The following is a 24,113-nucleotide window of genomic DNA, read 5'->3' as shown; positions in this document are numbered from 1 at the left end:
GAATTCATAAACAAAAATTAAATATCTGTGAGGTTTTTAGTCCCTCTGAAATTTTTTTTTTCAGTCATTGTAGTTTATAGCATTTATATTTATGATGCATCAACTCTTTTATTTGAATCATATCTCTTGTATGGATATTAACTGCTATATAATTTTACATGTTACTGTATATTAATTAATGCTAATGGTCATTTTGCATCCTGTAACGGTAACCCCTACCATGCCTGTTCTCTACTTGCCCTCATGTAATGATCCCATAATAGCTTCTGATCTTGCTCTCCTCCATCACTAGTGTAGATGTGCAGGTAGTGTTGTTTTCCCTGTATGTGCACATGCTTGCCTGCTCTTTTTTAACCTCGTTTTCCCTCAGACCTCCTCACTAATTGTGTTATCCCTTCTGTTTTCTTCTGCTCTCTTCTCCTTTCTACTCAACAGTGTTTCCTTCCACAGAGCCCACTCATGTTTAAAGATCAGATGCAGCAGGATGTCATCATGGTGCTGAAGTTCCCATCAAATTCCCCCGTCACACATGTGGCGGCCAACACATTGCCCCACCTGACCATTCCCGCCGTGGTGACCGTCACTTGCAGCAGGCTGTTTGCAGTCAATCGGTGGCACAACACAGTAGGTAGGTTCTCACAGGCACCTTTCATTCAAATTTGAAGACCTTAGTAGAAGAGCTTTAATTTTGAGTGCAATTTAGATAGATGTGGGTTAATCTCACTCACCTGCCTGTGCACAAAAAATGTATTGTTTTTACTGGTTTATGTCAAATAACCAAAGCTTGTGTTTTCTCTGGTGTCATTCCTAGAAACACTCTCCCTAACAGCAGCACATCACCATGGCAGCCGATCGATTTGTGGTTACATCAGGATCAGCCTTTGATATAATGCTTTTCAGGAGAGTGCAGCTGTTCTCGACACAGCCAATATTAATATGTCCCAGGTTTCAGGAATACATACTGGCATGCTAGAGAGCATACATCACTATCTGCTGCTTGAGAGAGATTTTAGGTCTGTCCAGAAACTTGTCATAAGCCTTCCCCTGAGTCACTCTTAAGTAATGTGGGATCCTAAGGAAGTCTAAGCACCTGGACACCAAACTATTCAGAAGAGAACTTTCCTAATTCCCTCCCGAAAGCCAATCCAACAAGGTCATCCCAAATTTCCCTTCCAGATCCTCTGCTCACCTCTCTGTATTGCCACTAGGACTATCCTGTCTCCTTACCTGGACATGCAGGTGCTGAGGTTGTCCCAGGCATTGCTAAATAGGTGATGAGGCTATGAGGTGCATGAGGGAATGAACAGGTTTCATTTTCTAAGGCAGCTTCCTGCTGTGATAGCCCGTATGCTGAAGTATCTTGAATTTTTGGGAAAAACAAGAAAGTACCTAGTATTTGAGTGTGACTCAGTAGCTGGCTCAGGAATTTTTAGGGTCTAGGCAAAAAAAGAAAAATCCTCCACTCTTTACACACAACAGAACCCCCTGGAGAGGGATTTGTAATATTTAGGTTAGATATCTACCTCCATCAGACATAAAGGGATTCTAGATTACCTAGGGATTTCAATGGCTTAAATGTAAACATCTCCTCAGTGAATAATTCAAGTCAGGTGAAATAGATCCTACCTCTTATGCACAAGGCTGGCCAAAGACTGGTGTTGCAAGCCCTAATTAGAGGAACAAATGGGAATTCCTTTATAGGCATGCATTATAGGAACTATCAGAGCAAGTAAAGTTAATATCATTCTGAATTCTTGAATAATAAGGCTTAGTATTACTTATATTCTGAACCTTTAAATAATGTTACCATGAATATTAAATTTCACGTTTATTTGCAAGGTACTTGTTTCTATTTACAAACAAAATTTGTGTGGTGGTTTAGAGAATACGACAGGAACAGAACATGATACTTTATTGCCTTTCACAAATCCATGCATTTATGATACTCCATCAGGTGCAACTGCACTAGATACAAAAATGTTTTGCCCATTTCTTTAAAATGAAAGTAAAAATTTAGAGGGGGAAAAGAGACAGATTTTTTTTATATGTATATATATTTGACTGTGTCCTCAGTGGAAGAGCCCAGTGTCATAAATTATTGAGAGGTACAGAAACTGTCCCCTGGTATTTTAGTACTTTTTTGACTAACAATGAATGACTAATTCCTAATTAGTTCCCCTGGATTTTTCAGAGATGCTGCCCAAGTATTCTGTACCCATCATCATTCACGTCTCCTCCGTTTGAGGAGGTTTATTTATTACTTGAGTACGCCTTTCTCATCAAGAGTGTCAAATAAGGGGAAGCCAAAATTCCTACCCATACTTTACTGGAAAGGAGTCAAGGTTATTAATATTGCTGTATCCTACATTTCAAGGATTTCCTTAACAACTGTTACTTGAAGTCATCCATTTTAGTGCATGTTGTGTTGGCCTGTGTTGGCCTGTGACTGTTATGTTTTTGTTTTTCATATATACTCTTGTAAAACATGTCATGTTGCAAACATGCAGAATTCACATCATGAACCAACCGTGAACTAAATTTTTGCATCATTTGAAAACCTCTGGTGTAAATTTCAAAGAGAATACTTTCTGAATATATTATAGCAGGAAGAGACATGTAAACAAGCTTTTGATTTGGAGAATCAAAACTCTTTCTAATGATTTTCTTAACTTTTACATCCTGCCTGGCAATGTCTTTCATTTTGCAAAAGGCTAATCCAGGACAGGGTACCAATTTCCTACTATTACCATGATACATTTTAATGAATCACATCTCTAGTATAAAGGATAGATTCATCTACAGAAATGTATACACAGGCCACTTTTACTTTTGTGGGATGTAAGTAGCGCTTTAGCATTTATACACAGTAGAAGGCATTTGCACAGCCATCTCACAATAGAAGCAAGTGAATCCAAGTTAATACCAGCAAAGATCTGTCCCTGTGGTTGGTTGACTGTGGCTGGGTGCCAGATGCCCACCAAAGCCGCTTTATCACTCTTCCTCCTCAACTGAACAGGGAAGAGAAAATATGACAAAAGGCTCGTGGGACATCAGGACATAAGGACAGAGGGACATCATTCACCAGTTACCATCGTGGGCAAAACAGAGTCATCTCGGGAAAATTAGTTTAAGTTATTACAGTTCAAATCAGACTAGGATAATGAGAAATCAAAACTAAATCTTTAAAACACTTTCCTCTGTCCCTCCCTTCTTCCTGGGCTTGACTTTACTCCCAAATGTTCTACCTCCTTCCAGCTCAGCAGCACAGGGGAATGGGGATTATGGTCATTTCATCTCATGTTGTTTGTGCTACTCCTTCCTCCTCAGAGGTGGGATTCCTCACATTCTTCCACTGCTTCAGTGTGGGGTCTAACATGTGTGTGATGTTGCAGACAATTCTTCATTAACTTCTCCAACACGAGTCTTTCCCACAGATTGCAGTTCTTCAGGAACTGCTCCAGTGTGGGTCCCTTCCATAGGTGCAGTCCTTCAAAAACAGACTGCTCCAGTGTGGGTACCTCCCAAGGGGTGCAGCCCTTCAGGAACAGACTGCTCCAGTGTGGGTACCTCCCAAGGGGTGCAGCCCTTCAGGAGCAGACTGCTCCAGCACGAGTCCCCTACAGGGTCACAAATCCTGACAGCAAACCTGCTCCGGTGTGGGCTTCCCACAGGGTCACAGCCTCCTTTGGGCATCCCCCTGCTCCAGTGTGGACCTCCATGGGCTGCAAGGGCACAGCCTGCCTCACCATGGTCTGCACCACAGGCTGCAGGGGAATCTCTGCTCTGGCACCTGGAGCACTTCCTGGCCTCCTTCTTCACTGACCTTGGTGCCTGCAGAGCTGTTGCTGTCACATATTCTCACTCCTCTCTCCAGCTGCAGTTTCTATTGCCCCTCCTCAAATAAGTTATCCCAGAGGCAATACCACCATTGCCGATGGGCTCAGCCTTGGCCAGCAGTGAGTCCTTCTTGGAGCTGGCTGGCGTTGGCGTGGTCGGACATGGGGAAAGCTTGTAGCAGCTTCCCACAGAAACCACCACTGTAGCCCCTGCCGCTACCAAAAACTTGCCACACAAACCTAATAGAAGCCCAGTCTGCTTTGGTTTTGAAAGGAGAAAAAGATTGGAAGACGTTCTCATAGCAGTGTTTTTCAGAAGATGGCAGAGCCAGCTCTACACCCTGTTTTACCTCCTCCAGTTGACTATTGCTGTAGCAGATGGAGTTTATTCTCCAAAACTCTGTATCTCCTTTTGTAGAGGATATTCTTGTGCAACATGGCAGTTTCTGACAAAAAATGTGTTATCACTAGTGACCATTGTGATTTATGTGCTAGGGAAGGTGCTCAGAAGAGCCAAAGCAATGCCGTCCATGCATAAGAGCAGATAGCACTGAACATGCAGCCCCTGATGCACATTTGAATAGCTAAAGGACTGCTCAAGATAGAAATAATAGGAATAATTGTGGCAAATTTACCATAGCCCACAAGTTCCCCACTAAAAATTCTAGATAAATCTGTGAAAAGGTCCAAGTTTCTGTCACTTCCATGTGTAAGAAACGCATAACAATATTTAATCCAATTATGTCTCTTCTGTGTTCTAAGATCTCATCCAGTGCTTAAATGTAAAAAAAAAAAAAATAAAGATCTCCATTATGCTATTTTGAAGGAGTTATTTAGTGAATGTTTATGGCTGCAGAAATAATGACGAAGTTAGTGCTCATACATTTATAGTTAATATTACATAACTGAAGAATTAGCAAATGCATATTTGTGTAGCACAAAGGAAGGAATCTTAAAAGATTCATAGAACAATGTCATGGTAATAGTAAGAAGTTACTTTTTTATATATCCAATAATGCTGGTTTAAAGCTAGAAAAATCATATAAAAAAAATTACATAACAAAGTTCCTATGTGCTTTATTCTTCCTTTCATGTGTAGGCCTTCGGGGAGCCCCAGGATATTCTTTGGATCAAGCCCATCATCTTCCAATCGAAATGGATCCATTGATTGGTATGTCAAGATAAGAATGTAGCGATATATTTGAAAACGGCATTTTCAGGAATTATTGATTAAGCTATATTTGTATATTATGCTTCATTTAACACAGAAGATAGGAAAATATTTATTCTTGTCAGTCCTGGAGAACTAAAAGCATTAGCTATTGATGCTGAATGAATTACGTGAGTGCTGTTTATTATTAACATCAGCAGCAATTGGTGTTTAAGAAACAACCAATTAAGTCTGTTGCATTGTCAACCCGTATCTATAATTCTGTTCTCTTATCAGGTCACATTAGTAAAATAAAATGTGAGGACCTGGTAGAGTTCACATATTTTCATTTCTTAAAGCCAGTACAGTATATACCCGTGCAGATGCAGATCCATTTTTTTTCCATTCAATTTATGATCTGGATTGGTTTATTTAGCATTACTAAGTTAATACATGAAAGACTGGATTTTAAATTGTTGCATGATTGTATTTTTTAAATCCCAAAATATTTGAGAAAGTGAAGTATTTTAAGAAATAGCATCTGCTAAATCTATTCAATGCAGGACTTGTATTCCTAGTGGTCATTATTTCTCTTTTGTAACTATTTTCTTTGTGGTGGTTTGGGTTTTTTGTTTTGTTTTGGGTTGGGTTTTGTTTGCAGTAGGCATATTTTTTAAACAGAAATTGGGGATAGAGACAATTTCTCACAACACTGCAGTGTTGGTGAGGAAAAAAATGCATTTTTAAACATCTCCAGATGAAAAGTTCCTTTTTCATCTGTGTCAATATTCACAGTTGAAAGATTTATATACAAGAACCTCAGGAGAGTTAGCTTTTGGATTCTGTATGCTTCATTTGCTCATATAATGACAATGGTTTTCTCTTCATATTTTCCTCTCAAAAGCTAGGGCACAAATGTTGTGCCCACCTGTTTTGGAAATCTGAGTAATTTGTTATTCATTCATTATCTTTCAGTAGATGGACATAGAGGCTCTGATAATTTAAATATGTTTTCTTGGAATGCATATAAACAGGGTATTAACTTTTACAAGCAAATTTAAAATCATTTAAGGTTTGGGGTTTTTTTGGCCGAGTTTTTTATTTCATGCAGTTGTTAGCAATTTAAGTAGAATAACCAAAAATAGGGACAAAAGAAATTTGAGAATATTATCTGCATTAAGTCCTGTTCCCATGTTAGGACAAAACATGTCTCTCAGAATGAGTTTTATTTCACCCAACAGGGCCCTTCCTAGCAGCTCAATTTGACTGCCAGGGTAGTAGGATTCTTCATGAACCATTCCTTTTCCCTCATTCTGGAGGAATTTCCAGGTGGCACTGCCTCTTCTGACATTAACGTCCATGGCCTGGCTCTCTGTTGAAAAAGCACGTTAGATTTGAATAGCTTCATTGGCTGAATCCTTATGTCTTTGATCTGATTAAGCATCTGCAGGTATAAGGGATGTCAAGGTCACACAATGCAAGCTGGGAGATTTTCTGTAGGTGAGATACCAATCAACTAGAATTTACTTTCTGCAGTACTGTTAGCGTTGACTTGGTATTTAAAATGGACTTCTATCACTTTCCCCTAGTTCAGTTTGGGTTTTGAGAATACTTCTGCAGAGCACTTAAAATACTACCACATATTATGCAGTGCATCAGGCAGTTTATAAGAAATTGTCATCTCCTGTAAAATATTTTGTCTTATGCAAAGGGAAACCAGAAATCTCACAATAATTTTGTATTTCTGACACCCATATAGACAGCTCTAAATGTTCATATTCAAAATGCTTACTCAACAACAAATTCACAGTTCATTGAAAGTTAAATGTATTCATTTCTCCTGTAAGTGGATGACAGGAAGGTGTTGGAATGGCTTACTTGTAAAATGTGTTTTGCATGTCGTTACAGCCAATAACTCGGGTGTGAACAAACGGCAGATCACAGACCTTGTGGATCAGAGCATCCAGATCAATGCACATTGCTTCGTGGTCACAGCAGATAATCGCTATATTCTTATCTGTGGTTTCTGGGACAAGAGCTTTCGAGTTTATTCTACAGAAACAGGTGACCCTAAATACAACTACCTGTTCTTCTTGGGTCTTAATACTACTGAATCTAATGCCTGTGCTTCCCCCTCAATAAATGATAAAGGGCATTTTGTAATATCTTTCATTACTGTTTGAGCATAAAGGCTTTAAAATGCTTTTTAATGGAAGATAAAGGATGTAAAAGGAAATGGGCATACAATTTTGTTATTGGTAACTTTTGGAAAACATAGTTATATCCAGGAAATCAATCATATAAAAAGGATAAAGCTCAATTTTTGTTACAATATTTTTAAGGCTGTGTTATTTCCATCTGTATTTATTCCACGAAATAAGAAAGTAGGTTACATAGCTTGCTACCAAGGAACAATATTTTGTTTCTTTGTCTGATTGCAGGGTCTAATATTAATCAGTGTATTGCTAAAAACTGCTTACGATAATAGAAAGGAGGTAATGAAGTAAAACTTAGTTGGACATTAACAGAGAACAAATATGTATTTTTAATATAATAATGCAGCACCATTATGGAAAAGTTCGTGTGCTGTCATAATGCATGTCATTCATGAAATTCACAAATAATGTTCTAAGGCTATTGCTAAAATACTGATGGAGCTGTAATTCCACTTAATATTCAGTGACGGCAGCACTGACTTGATTTTCAGAGATAAGGGTTAGGCTATGGATTGACACAGGGCACAGCCTTAAATAGGAACATAAAAAGAGAGAAAAAAAAGTTTTTTAATCTTGTTCTAGCATGTAGTGAACTCTAATTAGGGGACATAAGGCAAAAATTAAGTTTGAACTGAATATTTGTTAATGAGTTAGTGAATGATTTCTTAATGCTGCAAGTACTTAAAAAACCTGAATTCATATCACTTTGCACTCCCACCAGGAAAATTAACTCAGATTGTGTTTGGCCACTGGGATGTCGTGACTTGCCTTGCCAGATCAGAGTCTTATATTGGTGGTGATTGCTACATTGTGTCTGGGTCTCGTGATGCTACATTGCTGCTTTGGTACTGGAGTGGCCGACATCATATTATAGGTGACAATCCAAACAGCAGTAAGTATCCTGTAAAAACACACCTTCCTGAGAGGTCCTCTGTCACACCTCTTCATTCTTAGTATTCCTTTTGTCAGCTTCAGAGAATATTACTTTTCTTACAGGTTGAAAGTCAGTATAAGAAGAGCACCACATGCTAAGCAATTCACTGAGTACTAGCCAAAAAAATGTTTAAACAATCTGTGCATGGTAACAGATAATAGTATGGGAGTAATTTTTAAATTCATAATTGCCTTTATCACTTATAGCATCATGTCATCATAAATTGGAACCATAAGATGGTTATGGCCTTTAAGTGACAGGATGTATATCACTATATTTTGACTTTCCTTTCCCCAGAAATACTTTCTGGCATTTTAACTTACTCCTTTTGTGCTACAGCATGCTCTATCAGCTGCTTGCCTTTTCAAAAAAAGAAATATCTCACATGCCATGGAAATAAATGAGTCTTTGTGAGAAAGGTCTTTCTATAGCAAGCAAATCTGTGGTGAAGCAATGTGACTGAATAGAAATAGAAAAATATAAAATGTCAGGAAAAGTTTACATTTCAACTGCAGGGAACTATCAGTGCTTTGCAGGGTGAAGAGAGCACAATAATAATAATACTAACTTATGTAAGAGGGCATTTAAAGCTCACAACTAATTTACAAGGTCCCTTCACCCAAGCCAGTAATATGACCACAGCTAAAGACAAGAGCCACTTTTATCCATATACTAGAGCTGTTTTGTGCAACACTAAATCCCTTTCACTTAAAGCAGTTTCTGAATTCTGATGATTATTTTCAGCACGAGGATATTGCTTCTTTGGATGAACATGGAAAAAGCCATCACTATCAATTTTGATCTCTGCTTCAAGTACTGACTGGAGGCAGTTGTAGACCTGTCAGTTACAGACATCCAAGTGAAAGTACTTCTTCAGCTGAATGTCTGGTAGAAAAGTGTTTTATTTGTTGCAAAGTAAATATTTTGTTAATTTTGCAGCAGCAGGTTTTTTATGGTGTTTTAGTTTTCTTCCATTTGTCTGTAAGCAGAGCAAAGGGAAGACACCTAACAGCCTCTTTCTCACCTGACTTTCATTTGCGTTTATAACAGAGGGAGAATGAAGGGGGGTGTGTGTGTGGAAAATTATGTTCCCATAACAAATTTATCTAATTTTTATGTATATTCCAGGGCTTTTTTAGCACTTAATTCTCATAGGGAGAAATTCAGTCCAAAAAGGAATTTCATGTCAGGGCACTCTTGACACCATTTTACTTCTTTGAATGCCTTTGTGATTCATATCAAGTATGAGTAATTTCTATGCTCAGTCAGAAAAAACCAAGAGCTTGCTTCTTTTGTTAAAGAAAAGAAAATGAAGACTTTTCCTTTACTTCCTTTGATTATCTGGGGCTTGGTGGACAGCCTTGCCATTAGTATCTTCTTACTGGCTGATACAAGCTGCTCCAATTCTTTTGCAGATAGATAGGTTCATTTCATTTCTGATACCTTTTTGTCATCATGAACATATCTGACTTCAAGAAACTGGTACTTTTTGGAATCTCAGGTTTAATATCTTATCTCTGTAGTTGCAGAAGTGTCTGCCTTGGAGATCTTTAGTTTTATGAAAAGAAGTTTTATGAAAAGTTATGTTTATCAGTCAGCTGAGAGAAATCAGTGAAAACAAAACCAAATTGTATGATTTGCTGTCTGTCTCTACCTCTATATGTATTTTGCTGAAGAAAAATGCATTATAGTCAGGGTAATGGGAAACTATGCTTGCAGCCATGTCCAGGCAAATGACATCTCGCAGGCATAGGTAGCAGAACTCAGGAAGATTAAATACCCAAGTCCACTGTTGTAGCTTCAAAATCTATTGATAAAATTTTTTCATACTCCTGTTGGAGGCGTGTTGAAGACTCATGCTGAGAAAGAATGATATCATCACTATTATTGCTATCTCTACTCACTGGATTAAAGTTACTGTGGATATGCTAATTATGTACTAATACTGTACTAAGACCAGTTCATGTGTTGTAAACGTATTCTTACTAACAGCTACTTTGACCTTTCATGAACATACATCAGTAAGATTAGATCACGAGTGATTATGTGCCTGAAGGACTTTCTGCCTTTTAAAACTAATACAATAACTAAATCTTTCTGCTTAAGTAATACCTACTAGATTCTATTCCCTAATATGAACAGGCATGATAGTTGTATGACTGTATACTTATTTTCAAGAGTGAGGCATTCTTAACAATCCTTGTGAAAATATGTTTGAAGTTTTACACAGTTAAAGCCACCAAAGTAGTAAAAAAATATTTCCTAATCTACTCTTCTTACATACTTACTGGTAGAAGATTATGATTTATCTTGTAGAAAAAATGAAAGTGAGATGTTCACTGTAGGTCAAATCCAATTACTTAACATCTTTAGAATGAATTTACAGAAAGATGTAGATGATATTTTCAGGGGGAAAAAAGAGGGATTAGGTTTTTTAAAAGCTGTCATCTGGAGACACAGATAAGGTATTTTATATCACAGACTGTAAGAAGGTGAAGAATTCAAAGAAAAATGTCAGGTATAGTAATTATCTGGGTCAGATGCTTGACTTTATAATGATCTTTTAAGCTGAAAGACAGTTAATTATCAATTTCAGCTTCAATGCATCCAATTACCAAAAGGAACTTAGCTGTTTCAGAAAATGTAAGGTGGGGGGGAGGGGAAGAACCGGGGTGAGAGAGAAGCAAGCCCCAGTCCTAAACTGTTTATGTAATTTAACATTTATATAGCAAATGTAGATACCATTTCATTAGAAAACATAGTAATCACAATTGTTCATTGTGAAATACTCTGAGGCAGAAGATTATCAGGATGAAAGCCTTACTGATTCTGCTAAAATCTGGGAGTGAGATAAAATCTTTACTAAACAACGTGTATGTCAATAACCCAACCTGTTGGACTTGTGCAGAGCCTTCTGCTGAAATACCTGGGCAAGCATGTGCTCAGAGGGTGACCCCGGCTCTGTCTGTGGGAAATACAGAACCAGCTATGGTTTAAAGAGGAGAATGGAGAAAAATTTTGTCTTGGATAAGACTCTTGCAAGTGGCAGCTTCAGCTCAGTAGTTGAAAACTTGCCTATGAGAGCATGGTGAGCTTCGTTTTATAATTTAAAAGTATTTTTTCCAGTCAATGCACTGATTAAGTTACCACTTTCACTCTACAACAAATATCAAAAAGGAGTTTCTGGTTCAGTTTGTAGTTGTCACAATTTCTTAACACTTCTTACAATTACTATGAGAATAATCAAGTTTTACTAGATTTTAAAGACAATGTTTTCCATGAAGCAGCCTTCAGAAATGGCTTGTAAAAAGCCTTCTGGTTAGAATGCTTGTCCAGGAAGTTGGAGACTCCAGTTCTTGGCCTCTGGAGACTGAGGGAATTCAAACCAGCATTCCCATATTCACAAGCATGTGCTGACTATCAGGTTATAAATTAATGTGGGAGGGGCCCACTGTGAAGCTCCAGCTTTGGCAGAAAGCAAAATTCTTTTCTCTGCTCTTGTTTATGGATCTTATGTGACATGATGATTGGATAGAAGTAGAGCTGAATCAAGATATCAGGAACCAAAACGGCAGTATGAACCAAAACTTCAACAGCAGTATGTAGGGCAAATCTCCCTACTAGTACTTTCTCTGGTTCAGCAAAAATGGGTTTCATGACTGTGCAATGGCTAAGTTCCAAGAGCAGTGATAGAAAATGTCCTTTTCCAGACTAGACTAGAGGCTGGTGCCTGGGGATGCTCCTGGAAAGTGGGAGATACAGCATGAATTCCTTTAGGCTGAAAGGCCTAAAGGCCTCCCCTTATTTCTTTATCTTTGCTTAGGTAAGTACCACCTTTGGGAAAAAATACTGAACTGAATGAAGCTTAGTCATCTTGCCATGGTCAGATACCTACTTGCTAAGTCAAAATTGCCCATCTGAAATAGGTAATCTGAATCTGCACCTTATTAAGTGGATGAACACATTATATAAATCTGCTGCAGTTGAGAGAACAGTGAGAGAAATCTGTTTTCCTTTAAGAAGACATGGCACACGCAAAAGGCATAGTTTGCTTATTTTAATTCTTTGAAGTGATCTTGCAAATGTAAATCTTTTCAATTCTAAGAGATCGAGTAGAAAAATTGTTGTGATGACATTTGACAATTTGTGTTTTGACGTTTTTTATCTTAGAAAATATAGGGATTTGTTTTAACTAAGTGCTAATTTGTATACAAATTTGTATACAAATTTGTTTTCACATAGCAGCTCTATTAGTAATCACATAAAGGAGCAAAGAGAGTGCATGGTATGCCCTGGAGTTCAACATGTATCATTGTAGTTGTTTTATTTTTGTATTTTTATGATTGCTTTATTGAATGTTGCTTTCAAACAAGTGACTTTGAAAATGAGAATTATCTCCAAGTCTTTGAACAGATACCAAAGTGGATGATAGAATTGCAGAAAAGTGAAGGACAGATGCTTTCATCTGAAACAGACACAAATTCAGAAACTAATTTGGAAGTGATAAAAATTAATTTGCACACTTTAATTGGAATCAGACTCCTGCATGAAAGAAAGGAAGGCTAGGCAGCTTGTGCTAAAAGCTGATTGAATTTTTTGTCAGGTAAGTATGTTGGACTTGGCCGTTTATCCTCTTGAGTCTCTCTGTGCAATATATTACATTCACCCTCTGACTGGTGTTCTTTAAAAGGATCAATGCTATTCCTGTTTTGTCCCTAGAGCCTGAAATTTCATTGATCTTAGGACTTGACATTTCTCATTACCTATTGTAGCTTCCGAGAGGATGGTCGCAAAAGGTGTGAGAGTTAACCCTGGTTTTTCTAAGGGAACTGTGCTGACCATTGGAAAATATTGTGTCTATCAGTCAGCCCTGATCTGAGTTTGTTTAGCATTATAACATAATCCTCAGAGGTGCTAACAATTCATCTACTCCAAGTGAGTGTATTCAGTATGTACCTGAAAGGGAGGGTGACTGCTACCATAAAAGATCCTTGTTAAGTTAACCTGCGCTTCAGCTGCACTTTTTTAAAGTCTGTCGTGAAGTATACCTTTATGTGTGCCTTTTGCATAACGTATTTTTTAAACAGTTTTGAATTGTGAACATCATGGGTTTCATGAGTTTGTGCCTTGAAAGAATAGTTATTCTGAACTCAGAATATTCACTTATTCTTTTATATCGCTCTGTGTTTTAATATGCCCTAGTTTAACTTTGAAAGGGCATCAGTTTCAAAATAGCCACCCGTGTGTTCTGTATTAAGTGGACTGGATGGCTGTCTGAAGGTCCTGCACAAAGCACATTGGCACACATACAATCTGCTTTGGCTGTTAAAGAGTTATTATGGTACTTTTATGTTTGCACAATTTAGATATTAATTTTTAAAGTACAGTATCCTAGCACTGTTTGGCCAGAGTAGCAGCTCTTTGAAAACTAGTGTGTAATCTTTACCGGCACCACCTGTGATAGCCAGACATCTCTCTTATAAGACTGCTATGCAAAGATAAATGAGCCAATAAGACAGCTGCACTAATGCAGTTATATCTACCATTTTACCAGCAGATGTCTGTGCCAATGTTTTGCTGGGGCTGTACAGTGCAGGGTGGTTCAGCAACTTGCCAAAGTTCCCAAGCAATTTAGTGGAAGAAATGGGAAGAGAAGCTGCAAATCCTTACTCTCCTCTCCTCCACTGTGTTTTTCCTTTTAAGGCCTGGATAGGTGCAAGGTACCTGAAATGCCACTCTCCTGTGTGAATTGTTTGTAGATACATGCAATACTGCTCACATTCTTCAGCAAATAAACCAGTTCTGCCAGAGCTGGGAATATTTTGAATATATGACTATATTTTGGTCAGAAATCTTTCTTTTACAACCATTGTTCTCTGAAGTTGTGGACTTTGTTATTGAATATTTCCTACTTTGAAATATTCCTATTTATTGCTCATAGACTTACATATTGATCAAGCTACAGGATGTTTTTTTTCTGATGGTAGAAATTCAAGGCAGCTGTTACATTTTCACTTCCGTGAAAGCCATAGTGTTTTGCAAGATTTTTTTTTCAGATGAATATCCCCTCAAAAGTGTTAATAGTAAAGTAAATAGTAAAATAAATTATTTTCAATAAGGAATTTAGCTATAGCATTGTACTTGCTTCCGTCAAAGTCAGAGATGAAATGGAGGCTGAAATTTGCCTTGTGCTCTTATGTTTCTTTACACAGAAAACTCTTAGATATGTGCCCATAGCAATCTGTACATAATTCTTGGAAAATGACAGTATGAGAGAAATAGTAACACTGTCTGTTCTCTTTCTTCTTTTATTTTCATTACAATGCAAGAGCACCATTTGTTCCAGAAGAACCTTACAATAGAATTAAGCATTACATTTTTGAAAGGGAAGGCAAGACTAATTTTATTTTAGACTTTGTAGAAAAGCTTATTTGTTTTGAAACACAACGCAGATTATTATTTTTTCCATCTGCCCTCTAGTAATTCAGTTCAAAGGTGCTCCTTTGGGGAAATTACAGGGAGTTTACAGTGATGGTATCTCAGTGTTTAGGTAGGATATTTTCACCTGCAATTCTCAGAGCTTCAGCCTTTGACCTCTGGCTGCATCTATCACTGGTGATGTGACAGTGACAGAATATTTTGCTAGATTTTGAATGATTCGTGGAGTTCACAACTTCTGTCCGTAGCAATAAAATGTAATATGACTGAGGTTCTGTTCCCCATGCCACAGCTTTTCCTGTAGAAAGCGTCGCTGAATAATTTTTTCACAGAGCCCTGAAGAGAAAAATCCCATTTTCAATTACTGTTAGACTGTTACTCCTATTAATGATATTCCATTATTAATTTGTATTTACTGAGTAATAGGACTCAAAGATCTATAATTCAGAGCAGTTGTTTCTTATAAGCAGTTCTTATAAGCAGCTGTTTCTGATAAAAATCAAGGTCAATTAAATATGTTCATTTTTCATATTCTGGCATTTTACAGTTTCATGATATTAAAGTGTTTTCCTAAGAAACACTAAGGAAAATGCCCTTTTGGAAACTGCATTATTTCTTTACCCTTAAAAATTTCTTACCATCTAATAATTTCAGTCTCTCACCCTTGCAATCTGATACTGCTGCTGTATATACTTCTGTAATCAGAGCTTAAGCCAAGATGACTCTTAAGCATAATTTTAAACAGAAGCATAATTTGGTGACCCTTAAGCATAGTTTTCCCAGGAGGACATACAGAAGGAAAAAAAAAAAAAGATGGAAAGTTTGTGGTTTTTTGAGTTGGTTTTTTTTTCCCCACTTTTCTGTTATACACTTGGAGGGAAAAAAAAAATCAAAAGGAGATGAGATTCTGAACATCAACCTTGATGGGGAAATTATAAAAATCTAAATCTCAAAATATAGGTAATCTTTGATGAGATACACAAATCATCTTTCTCTGTTTCTTCCAACTACAGTCCTATCCCAGGAGTAAAGCCCAGTTTTCTGTTCACATCTTCAGTTTCCAGACCAGAACAATTTCTTTCTTGCAGGCTAGGTTCAAGATTGGGAAACTAGGATTTACTGGGGTAGCTATTTTCATAAATGCTAGGAAAGTGTTAATGTGTCTATGCTAGGCACCGATAAAACCAGGTAGATTGAGCCACCCTGTACTATTGCATCCAAAACTGAAGTCTTTAAATCCATGGTTGGTGGTTCTCAGCTGGTTCAGAAAGATAGTAAAATACATGGAATTATTATTAAAATTTTGATGAGGGGAGATGTTAAGGTTTGTCAAGAAATACTGTAGATTCATGCTAAATTTTCAAGAGTGTTACATACAGTTCTGGCTACCCAAATTTTAAGACAGAACTGGAGCAAGACAGCACAGAAATGGGTTGCTGCAATGACTAAAAAATGGCAAGTCTGCCACTTCAAAGGAGTTTGGTTTGTTTAACAGAGGAAGAAAGACCAAGAGGGCTGATTTATTCTGTAAGTACATGGAAGGAAAAAACACAAGAGAGGGAGAAGACCTAATGCTAAAGGACAACGCTGACACAAGAAGAAATAGATACAAGGTAGACAAGAATAAATTCGTACTGCAAATCAGAGTATTTCTCTCCTTTAGAATAGGAAAGGTCTGGAACATCCTTCCAAGTTACATACCCAGATAGACATTTCCTTAATTTATTAATAGGTTTATATGATGTGAGTGTCTGCAATAAAAAAGACTAAGTTCATAGACTCACAGAAATCTATCCAAGCCTCCATTCCTAATGCATGTCTTTCAGAAACTCATGCAATATTGCTTAGCAACTCGGGTAGTTCCTTTTTTAGTTTCTTTTAGTGTTTGCTTTTCCAGTTACAAAACTGCATTTTATCACAGGGTTGAAATGTGTGCAGCCATTCACCCATTGGACCTCACTGTGCTATTAGTTGCAAGATAAATTTCTGGGTTATCTGACATCTTTTACACCTGTGACTCCCAGCTACACTGGTCAAGTGACTGCTTTACTTTCTGTGTAGTGAAAAAAGAAAACACTTTAAACACTGTGCAGCCTCCTGTCTTATTTCCTGTATCAGTTATGACCCTCCTTTAAACTTATTTCTGCAAATGTGGGTACATGACTTTAATCTTTCTGGTCTACAGTGGCAGGATAGTTCTCAACTCCTATTCGCTATTCTAGGGTATTGCACTGAAAGTTAATGTGGAGGAAGCTTTCCTTTCTGGCTCCATAAATCCTTCTCTGTCTCACTGTCTTCCTGAACAGAGTCTCCTCAGTGAGCAGAGCTTGTGCTTGGGCAGGAGCATCAACCTTCCACCTGACTGTATTAAAAATAAATAAAATTAAAGACATTTTTCTACCTTTTAATTTAACTAGGCAATGCAAAGAATGTTCTCTCTTCATTTTATGGTTGCCCATGAATCTTTGTATCGGTTTTATATGCAACCATATATTACCAGCAGAGATTTTATATTATACTGTATATAACATTATTTGTTAGTATTTGATCAAGAATCAATTCCCAGCTCCTAACTGGACACCCTACTTTCCAATATCCTAATATGTAGCTCATAGTAGATACCTTTCTATGGTTAAAAACATTTAGGATCTCTCATTGAACCATCTTCTGTGCCATCCATGTTGTTGTCCACAGTCAATTTCATATAAAATAGGTTTAGATCAAAACATTGTTCTACTAACACGAATACCTTGAAAAAAATACATGGAAGCCATTTTAACATAGACATCTTTATCAGCTATACCTGTCATCCTGTCAAAAACAGATAAGAAGCTTGCTCGACAAGACTCTCATTGCAGTGACTGGCATTAATGAAATTTTTGCTTCCAATTCTTTGTTGACAAAACTGTGGATTAACTATTTTGTTATTTTGCATAGGATTAACATTACAGCAATTCATCTGTAGTTCTCTAGATCATTTCTTTTATCTTTTTTAAGTATTTGAACTACACTGGCAGAGCTCCAGTCCTTTGGGATTTCCCAATTTTCTATATTTCATCATAACCAGATGAAATTTGTGGTATCTACTGAGTTGCTAATTTTTTGTTACTGATTAACTTTGCCTGGCAAAGTGATATCAAATACTGAACAATTCTTTAACTGCATATAGGTGTTCCACTTCTAAGATGTCAGCATCTGTTATTATTAGAGGCAACAGAAATGTTGCTATTTGTCATATAAACGCTCCATAAATGCCCAATTGTCTGAACCCCAAATAAAATACATTTCACTCTTGAATATGAAAAATAAATATTTAGGGAGTAGTCTATCCTACTTTTTAATAAATTAAATGTGATAAAAATGGCACAGGTGTCTATAGTGATACATATAAAATGATGTATACACATAACCATTTTTAGGTATGATTTTAATCTATAAGCATTCAATGTGTTTCTGAATCAATAATGTCTATGCAATAGTAGTGTCTTTCTACTACAGTGCTGTTCCTCCTCTCTTCTTTTCCTGCCCCCAGTTTCATGAAGCAAATGATGATTGTTAATACACAAACATCCTCAACTCATGCTACTCTTTAAGTTCCTAGCAGAAGTCTGGAAACATATATGTTTGACAAGCAGACCTGTACATTACAGCTTCTTCTAATACCACCACACTTTGTGTTCTTTATCTGAAATATGCATTTACACATTATTTTTAGGTCATAAACCAGCTATGTATTGTTATTATTTGGGTATTATAAACATGTGATTTCTAAACCAAAAAAAAATTCTTAATGTTTCGGAAAGCTGTGCTTATGAAACTTTATGTTACCTGAAAGTATTTTGCTCAGAAACCTAAGCGTTATATTTAAGCACACTGTACCTCCCTGGTGCTTACTCACTTATGGCAAATTACAGCAAAGTCCTTTCTTTTGTTGATAAAACAGCTCTGGTATGGCATTGCTCTGTTGTTTCCTGGTTTTTGTTTTCTTCTTGTGTGTTTGTTGTTTTGGGGGTTTTTTTGTTTGTTTTTTTTTAACAGGTGATTATCCAGCTCCTCGCGCTGTTCTAACTGGTCATGACCATGAAGTTGTCTGTGTGTCGGTCTGTGCAGAGCTGGGACTTGTTATCAGTGGTGCTAAAGGTCAGAAATGTTTTTATGATTTAAGTATTAATATTTGTAGAGCTTTTTTTCTGGTACTTCTCAGTCTTCCCTCAAGCCACACATACTTCAATTATTCAGTCTCCTCTGCTGAGATGTGTTGTATTTCTGGAGGAATCTGCAGTAGCTTACTTTCAATGTTATTACTTACTCTCCGGACTTACTAGGTTTAGACACAAATTAAGTTCCTTCCAACTATCAGCCTATGCTGCTATTCCTCCCAGATCTGGAAAAGTAGTCAATAAAAATGTATACAATAATTCATAATGACATCCATTGATTTTGAAAAAAAACCAACCCTTTTTGATAGAGACCTATATGTAGGGTTTGGGAAAGGCCAGCTCCATATTCTCCACCCTGTTCTTAATAGAATGGTAGTTTGTAGGACTGACCTCAGTATCCTTGGCAAGGGAAGCAGGATTAATTTGCTTGGGTTTTAATCTGTGGACAGCACTTCATCCAGTAGGGGTTTTTGTGGTGGATTCCAAATAATGAGGAATCTGCAGGTTCTACTAAACTTTCCTAACCATCTGTTCACACTTTCTCCCTGATACTTATCTATGGAGCCCAGAGTATCCAACAATTGCTAACACAAATGTTCAAAATGCCTTTCCATACCTGCAGCATTCTTCTGTATAGCAGGTAATCAATGTAAATGAAGCACCTGCCTCAATGAGTGTTTGCTTCATCTTTCCTTATTCTGTTTCTCTTTCATTTGTTCCATTTTGCTTGTTCTGCCCACTTTCTCCTTTTTGCCTTAATCCCATGTGCACTTTTCTTCTCCCACAGCCCTCTGTCATTCAGCTTTTTTTCTTAATTTGGCAAACTTCACGTCTTTTTCTTTTTTCCTTTCCTGTTTGCCTTTCCCTCCTCTTCCTTCTCTCTTCCTTTCTTTTGTGCTACATTATCTCTTCTCCCTTATTTACATTTCCTTTCTTTACATTACTCTTGTCCTCCCTTAAGGTTCTTCTTCATATATATCATCCTATCTCATTTCCACTCCACTCCTACATCCACATCCAGCTACTTGCTTTCTCTGTCTACAATGATGAAAGTTTTATTCATCCCCATGGATATCTTTATACTCCTGTTTAAAAAGTTTGCTGCTTCTGAGGCTAAGACAGATGTGATGCTTGTTCTGCCTGGTGTTGCACACAGACCAAGCTCCTGGGTTATCATCTTTTATACTGCCTCAGAGCTCAACATTTATTTTCAATGCTGAGTGTAAAACTATTGAGTAAAGGCATTTTTAACAGGAAACCCTGATGGGTCATTAACTCTTGTAATGACATACTACATAACAGTCATAGGCAAAGTCAAGTAATTTGTGAAAAAAAAGTACAGTGGTGCTGAACCTAAAGTTTTTTTGTTGCAGTACTGCTCTCTCTTATCTTTTAAGGCAGCTTTACATACTCTTACTGCTGTAATCTGTATTCTGTTATCTTCTGCTTCATTATGTATGTAATGTTTTGGTAATTTATATGATTTTAGAGGTAAAGGCTGCTGGAGGACCAAATTATATTAGATCCAGAATGTTTGTAGTTGATCAAGAGAAATGGAGGCCCTGTCTGCCCTCTGAGTTACTCTTCTCATGTTCTTCCTTTTCAAACTCTAGCCCATATACAAACACAGAGAGAAAATCCCTTACTGCTAGTTTCCAGCAGGTTCCTGCTTTAAGGCTTTAGTTTCGGTCCTTTCCAGTCCCTTTCCAGTTTCTCTGATTGCATTTCATGGTGTGGTTGCTTTGCTGTCCTGCCTCAGTGCTGCCTGTGCTCCCTCATGGGAAGGCTGTCCCACTGGAGCTGGCTGCAGCACTGTGATAACATGCTCAGACAGCACTGGAGAATCTGCAGAGGCAGGGAACCAGCACATATAAGACTCCTCTGAGAAAACTCCTGTGTTTCAGGTTGATGCTTGCATGTTCTTATCCAACAATCCCAAAACAGAGCAGTCAGTCTATATGTCTTTACAGAGCATCCTAAATCATATTTTCTTCGGGCCTTTTCATGTCTGTGACCACTTAGCTATGAATGTATTACATTCTTCTTTTGAAAAATCCAACATGGTAATTATTCTAATGGTGGAGGCATCACTTACAACATTCTGGCACTTCAGTATTTCCAAAGCTGAAACTCAGCTGTTTGAGAAAATAAATTAATTCCATTGCAGTCATATCCCATAGGCCCAGTCAGGCTTCAGGTCTCTCTGCATAAGGCTTTATGCAAACACAGATAAAAACCTGAACCAGAGGGCTTACACACAAATTCACTGATGCTGTGATTCCTTCTACTTGGGCAGACCCAGCTGCTGTGTGCATTTCAGAAAAGTTAGAAAGGCTTAGCATGAGGTGGCTGAGTCTGCCACTATGAATTTACTTCCAGGGTCATGAGCTAGTTGTATAAGGAAGAGATTACTGTGCTGTCTAGGAGTATCTTGTGATTCACAAAACCAAACATTTAGTATTTACTGTGACTCTTTACATTTATCACAGAAGAGACTCTTTTTTCTTAGTAGGAATACAGATCTCACTTTCAAAAGAGCTTTTTTCATAGATCTTGAAATGGAAGTAGCCTAGTTTTGCATCTTAAAATGTATATTTTAGTTTTCATAGGTCTTTTTTTTCTTTCATCAGAAGTAATAAAAAGATGCTTAAATCTCTCATGAAAATCCCTCTGGAGTAGTGCAGTTACAGTGTGATTTCCTAAGAGCTCTTATAGTCCAAATATCATAGTAACTCTTGGCTGTAAGATAACTCCCATTGTTAAAACAATTCAAGACTGAAATCTATGCATATAGTGTGTCATTGGGGGAGAGGACCTACAGGAACTGCCATTGTCTATAGGGGAAATATGCAGTGATATGATTATATGCCCTCTGGGAGTTGCTCCTACTAGTCACTGGTAGGGCTCCATCTGTTTAATGTGAATGGGCAGACTAAAAAGTTCATGGTGTTGGAGGAAAACAGTAAGACAGGCTTCTGAATGCTTGGAAAGAGGAAAGAATATTTTAGAAGATAGATTCATGAAAACTTGTACCAGTTTGAGTAAACAATAAATTACCACTTTTAGGAATGTTATATATATTTTCTTAATACGCTAGCTCTTGCATTTCCTTTTCTGTTGCATATTTTAAATTCTTTCAGCAAACATTGCATCTATTGTGATATAAATGTGTATTATGCATTGCCTTTGTGCACAGCATATAGAGTTTGTATAAGCAGCAAATGTAAGATATATTATGCTTCCATATACAGAAGGTCCTTGTCTGGTACACACAATTACTGGAGATTTGCTGAGAGCCCTGGAAGGAACAGAAAACTGCTTGTATCCTCGCTTAATTTCAGTATCTAGTGAAGGTCACTGCATCATCTACTTTCAGCAATTTCAGCATTAATGGCAAACTCTTAGCTCAGATGGAGATCAATGATTCAACCAGGGTAAATCTTAATGCAAACAAATATTTGTTATGTCTTGCCTTTATTTCTTAAAATAAATTGAATTTATGTGCCATGTGATTTAAAGGAAATCACATTTGGAAAATTGCCACCTCCTGGTTAAGTCCTGTTCAAACACAGATCCTCTCGTCTCCATCTCCAAATGCAAAAGTGCACTTGCACTTTTCCAGAATAAATAAGAACAAATTGTTCATGGTCCCACATGATTCCTGGAATTTTTGTTTGCAATTAAATTTCAGTGTCTTTAAAACAAAATGGTTTGAAAAGTATCCATTCTTCATTTATTAGCCAAGACATGAATTTTTGCTTTCAAGGCTCTGCTCTGTCACTAACACTTGCAGCAGCATTAGGAATGCAGATCACTGTTCTGCTTTAGGTGTTAGTGGTGGCACTGAGTATTGTAGGGCAAACATTGAAATGTTGTGTGCAGAACTCAAGTCTTGGCAGATTCAGTTAAATACCTTTTGGTTGTGTACCATGTTTATAATGACATCATTGTTTTACTTTTTGGTTGGGGTAAAAGAGGAGTGGGAGCTTTTTTCTTCAAATTTAAAGTGGGCAGAGCAAACTAGATGCTTCTAAGTTGATTAATTTTTTGTAATATTGGCCTGTTTCCATAAAAGCTAACTGTGTGATTGGGTTTTGCCTTTTCCTCCTGAAGGCCATCCTCTTGAGCAGTGATGGGCAGAACTTGGTGACAGGGGGAGACAATGGTGTAGTGGAAGTATGGCAGGCCTGTGACTTCAAGCAGCTCTATATTTACCCTGGCTGTGATGCTGGCATAAGAGCTATGGATCTGTCTCATGACCAGAGGTGAGTTTGTTGTTAATATTTGTATGTAAATGGTAAAATTTTGCTAATTATACATCTCCATGAACTTTCAGGTATGAATTTATGGTATGCAGTTGTTAACAGGTACAAAATCATTACCCTAGTTGTTATCTTCTTGATTTATCTGACTCTGCATTTTTTCTGATCATTGAGTTTCATAGCACAAGCACTTAACATTAAGGTGAGGTCTTACATCATTGAAGTCAGTAAGCCAGAGACTCAGCTAGCAAAATATGAGTAAAATTATATTAACTTACGAATAGAGGAATAGTCAGACTGGGTTAGAATGCAGTAGTGACTCTTAACCAATGCCTTAATCGATTACAAAATTTTGTGGTACATTTCTGATTTTCAGCTATGTAGAGCTTGAGAATTTCTTGGGGTTGCATCTGGACGATAATGTGCAATATTATCAGTGGATCTATGCACCAGGAGTGAGTGTGGTCCTTTCCTTTGACCTTGAGCAATGAAGATGCAGAGTACAAGCCTAGATTTTTGCAGACACTATTGCATCACTAAAATGCACACTGTAAATATAAAAGATATAGGAAACTGGTCCCTCAGTCTTTTATTGTAATGTGATTATAACGTAAGTCTATACATTTCATTTATACAGGGTTGTGAGTGGATTCACTGTTTGCATCATGCATAAGTCTTGTATTTCTTATTAATATACAAACTCATGACATGCAAAGAATTCACAGGATATTAGAAACATCATACAGCATTCATTTCAGTTTATTTTTCTTACATGTTTCAGCATTCCTGTGCTATGTACCCATTTTGTAAAGCAACAAAATCACCTAGTCTAATTGAAACTAAGTTACTGAAAGAGGCCTATTCACTCTGGAACTTTGCCAGTTTATGCATACACTCCTGTGCTCTGTTTGAAGAGATTCATTTACACTGCAAAAAACTTCCGCTAGCTTATTTTCTTTATCCCTTATTGTAATACCAGTCTGGGTAGCCCCAGCTGTGCAAAGTGCTTTCAGTACCTGCTTAGCTTTAGTCATGTAATTAAGCAGAGAATGGCTATTGTATGGTTTGATAGAAGTGGTTATAGATATCTAATCCAATTTTAAATCTCAGCTACCAG

The 24,113-nt window shown here is 37.3% G+C and overlaps 1 protein-coding gene across 1 annotated transcript in view; it reads left to right on the top strand.

Moving 5' to 3' along the window:
• Positions 1–24,113, top strand: part of LOC104411452 (neurobeachin-like) — a 104,381-nt gene that overhangs the window by 76,757 nt on the left and 3,511 nt on the right. Inside the window, 8 exon segments of the mRNA XM_010021872.1 lie at positions 436–628; positions 4,936–5,007; positions 6,895–7,050; positions 7,924–8,094; positions 18,613–18,714; positions 21,986–22,103; positions 22,105–22,168; positions 22,848–22,999. Of these exon segments, the coding sequence (XP_010020174.1) occupies positions 436–628; positions 4,936–5,007; positions 6,895–7,050; positions 7,924–8,094; positions 18,613–18,714; positions 21,986–22,103; positions 22,105–22,168; positions 22,848–22,999 (1,028 nt within the window).

The sequence above is a fragment of the Nestor notabilis genome, unplaced genomic scaffold, assembly GCF_000696875.1.
Source record: "Nestor notabilis isolate BGI_N333 unplaced genomic scaffold, ASM69687v1 scaffold10129, whole genome shotgun sequence".
In the NCBI taxonomy this organism is placed as follows: Eukaryota; Metazoa; Chordata; class Aves; order Psittaciformes; family Psittacidae; genus Nestor; species Nestor notabilis.
Note: the sequence above shows the minus strand (reverse complement) of the source record. Positions and strands in the feature narration are given on the sequence as shown.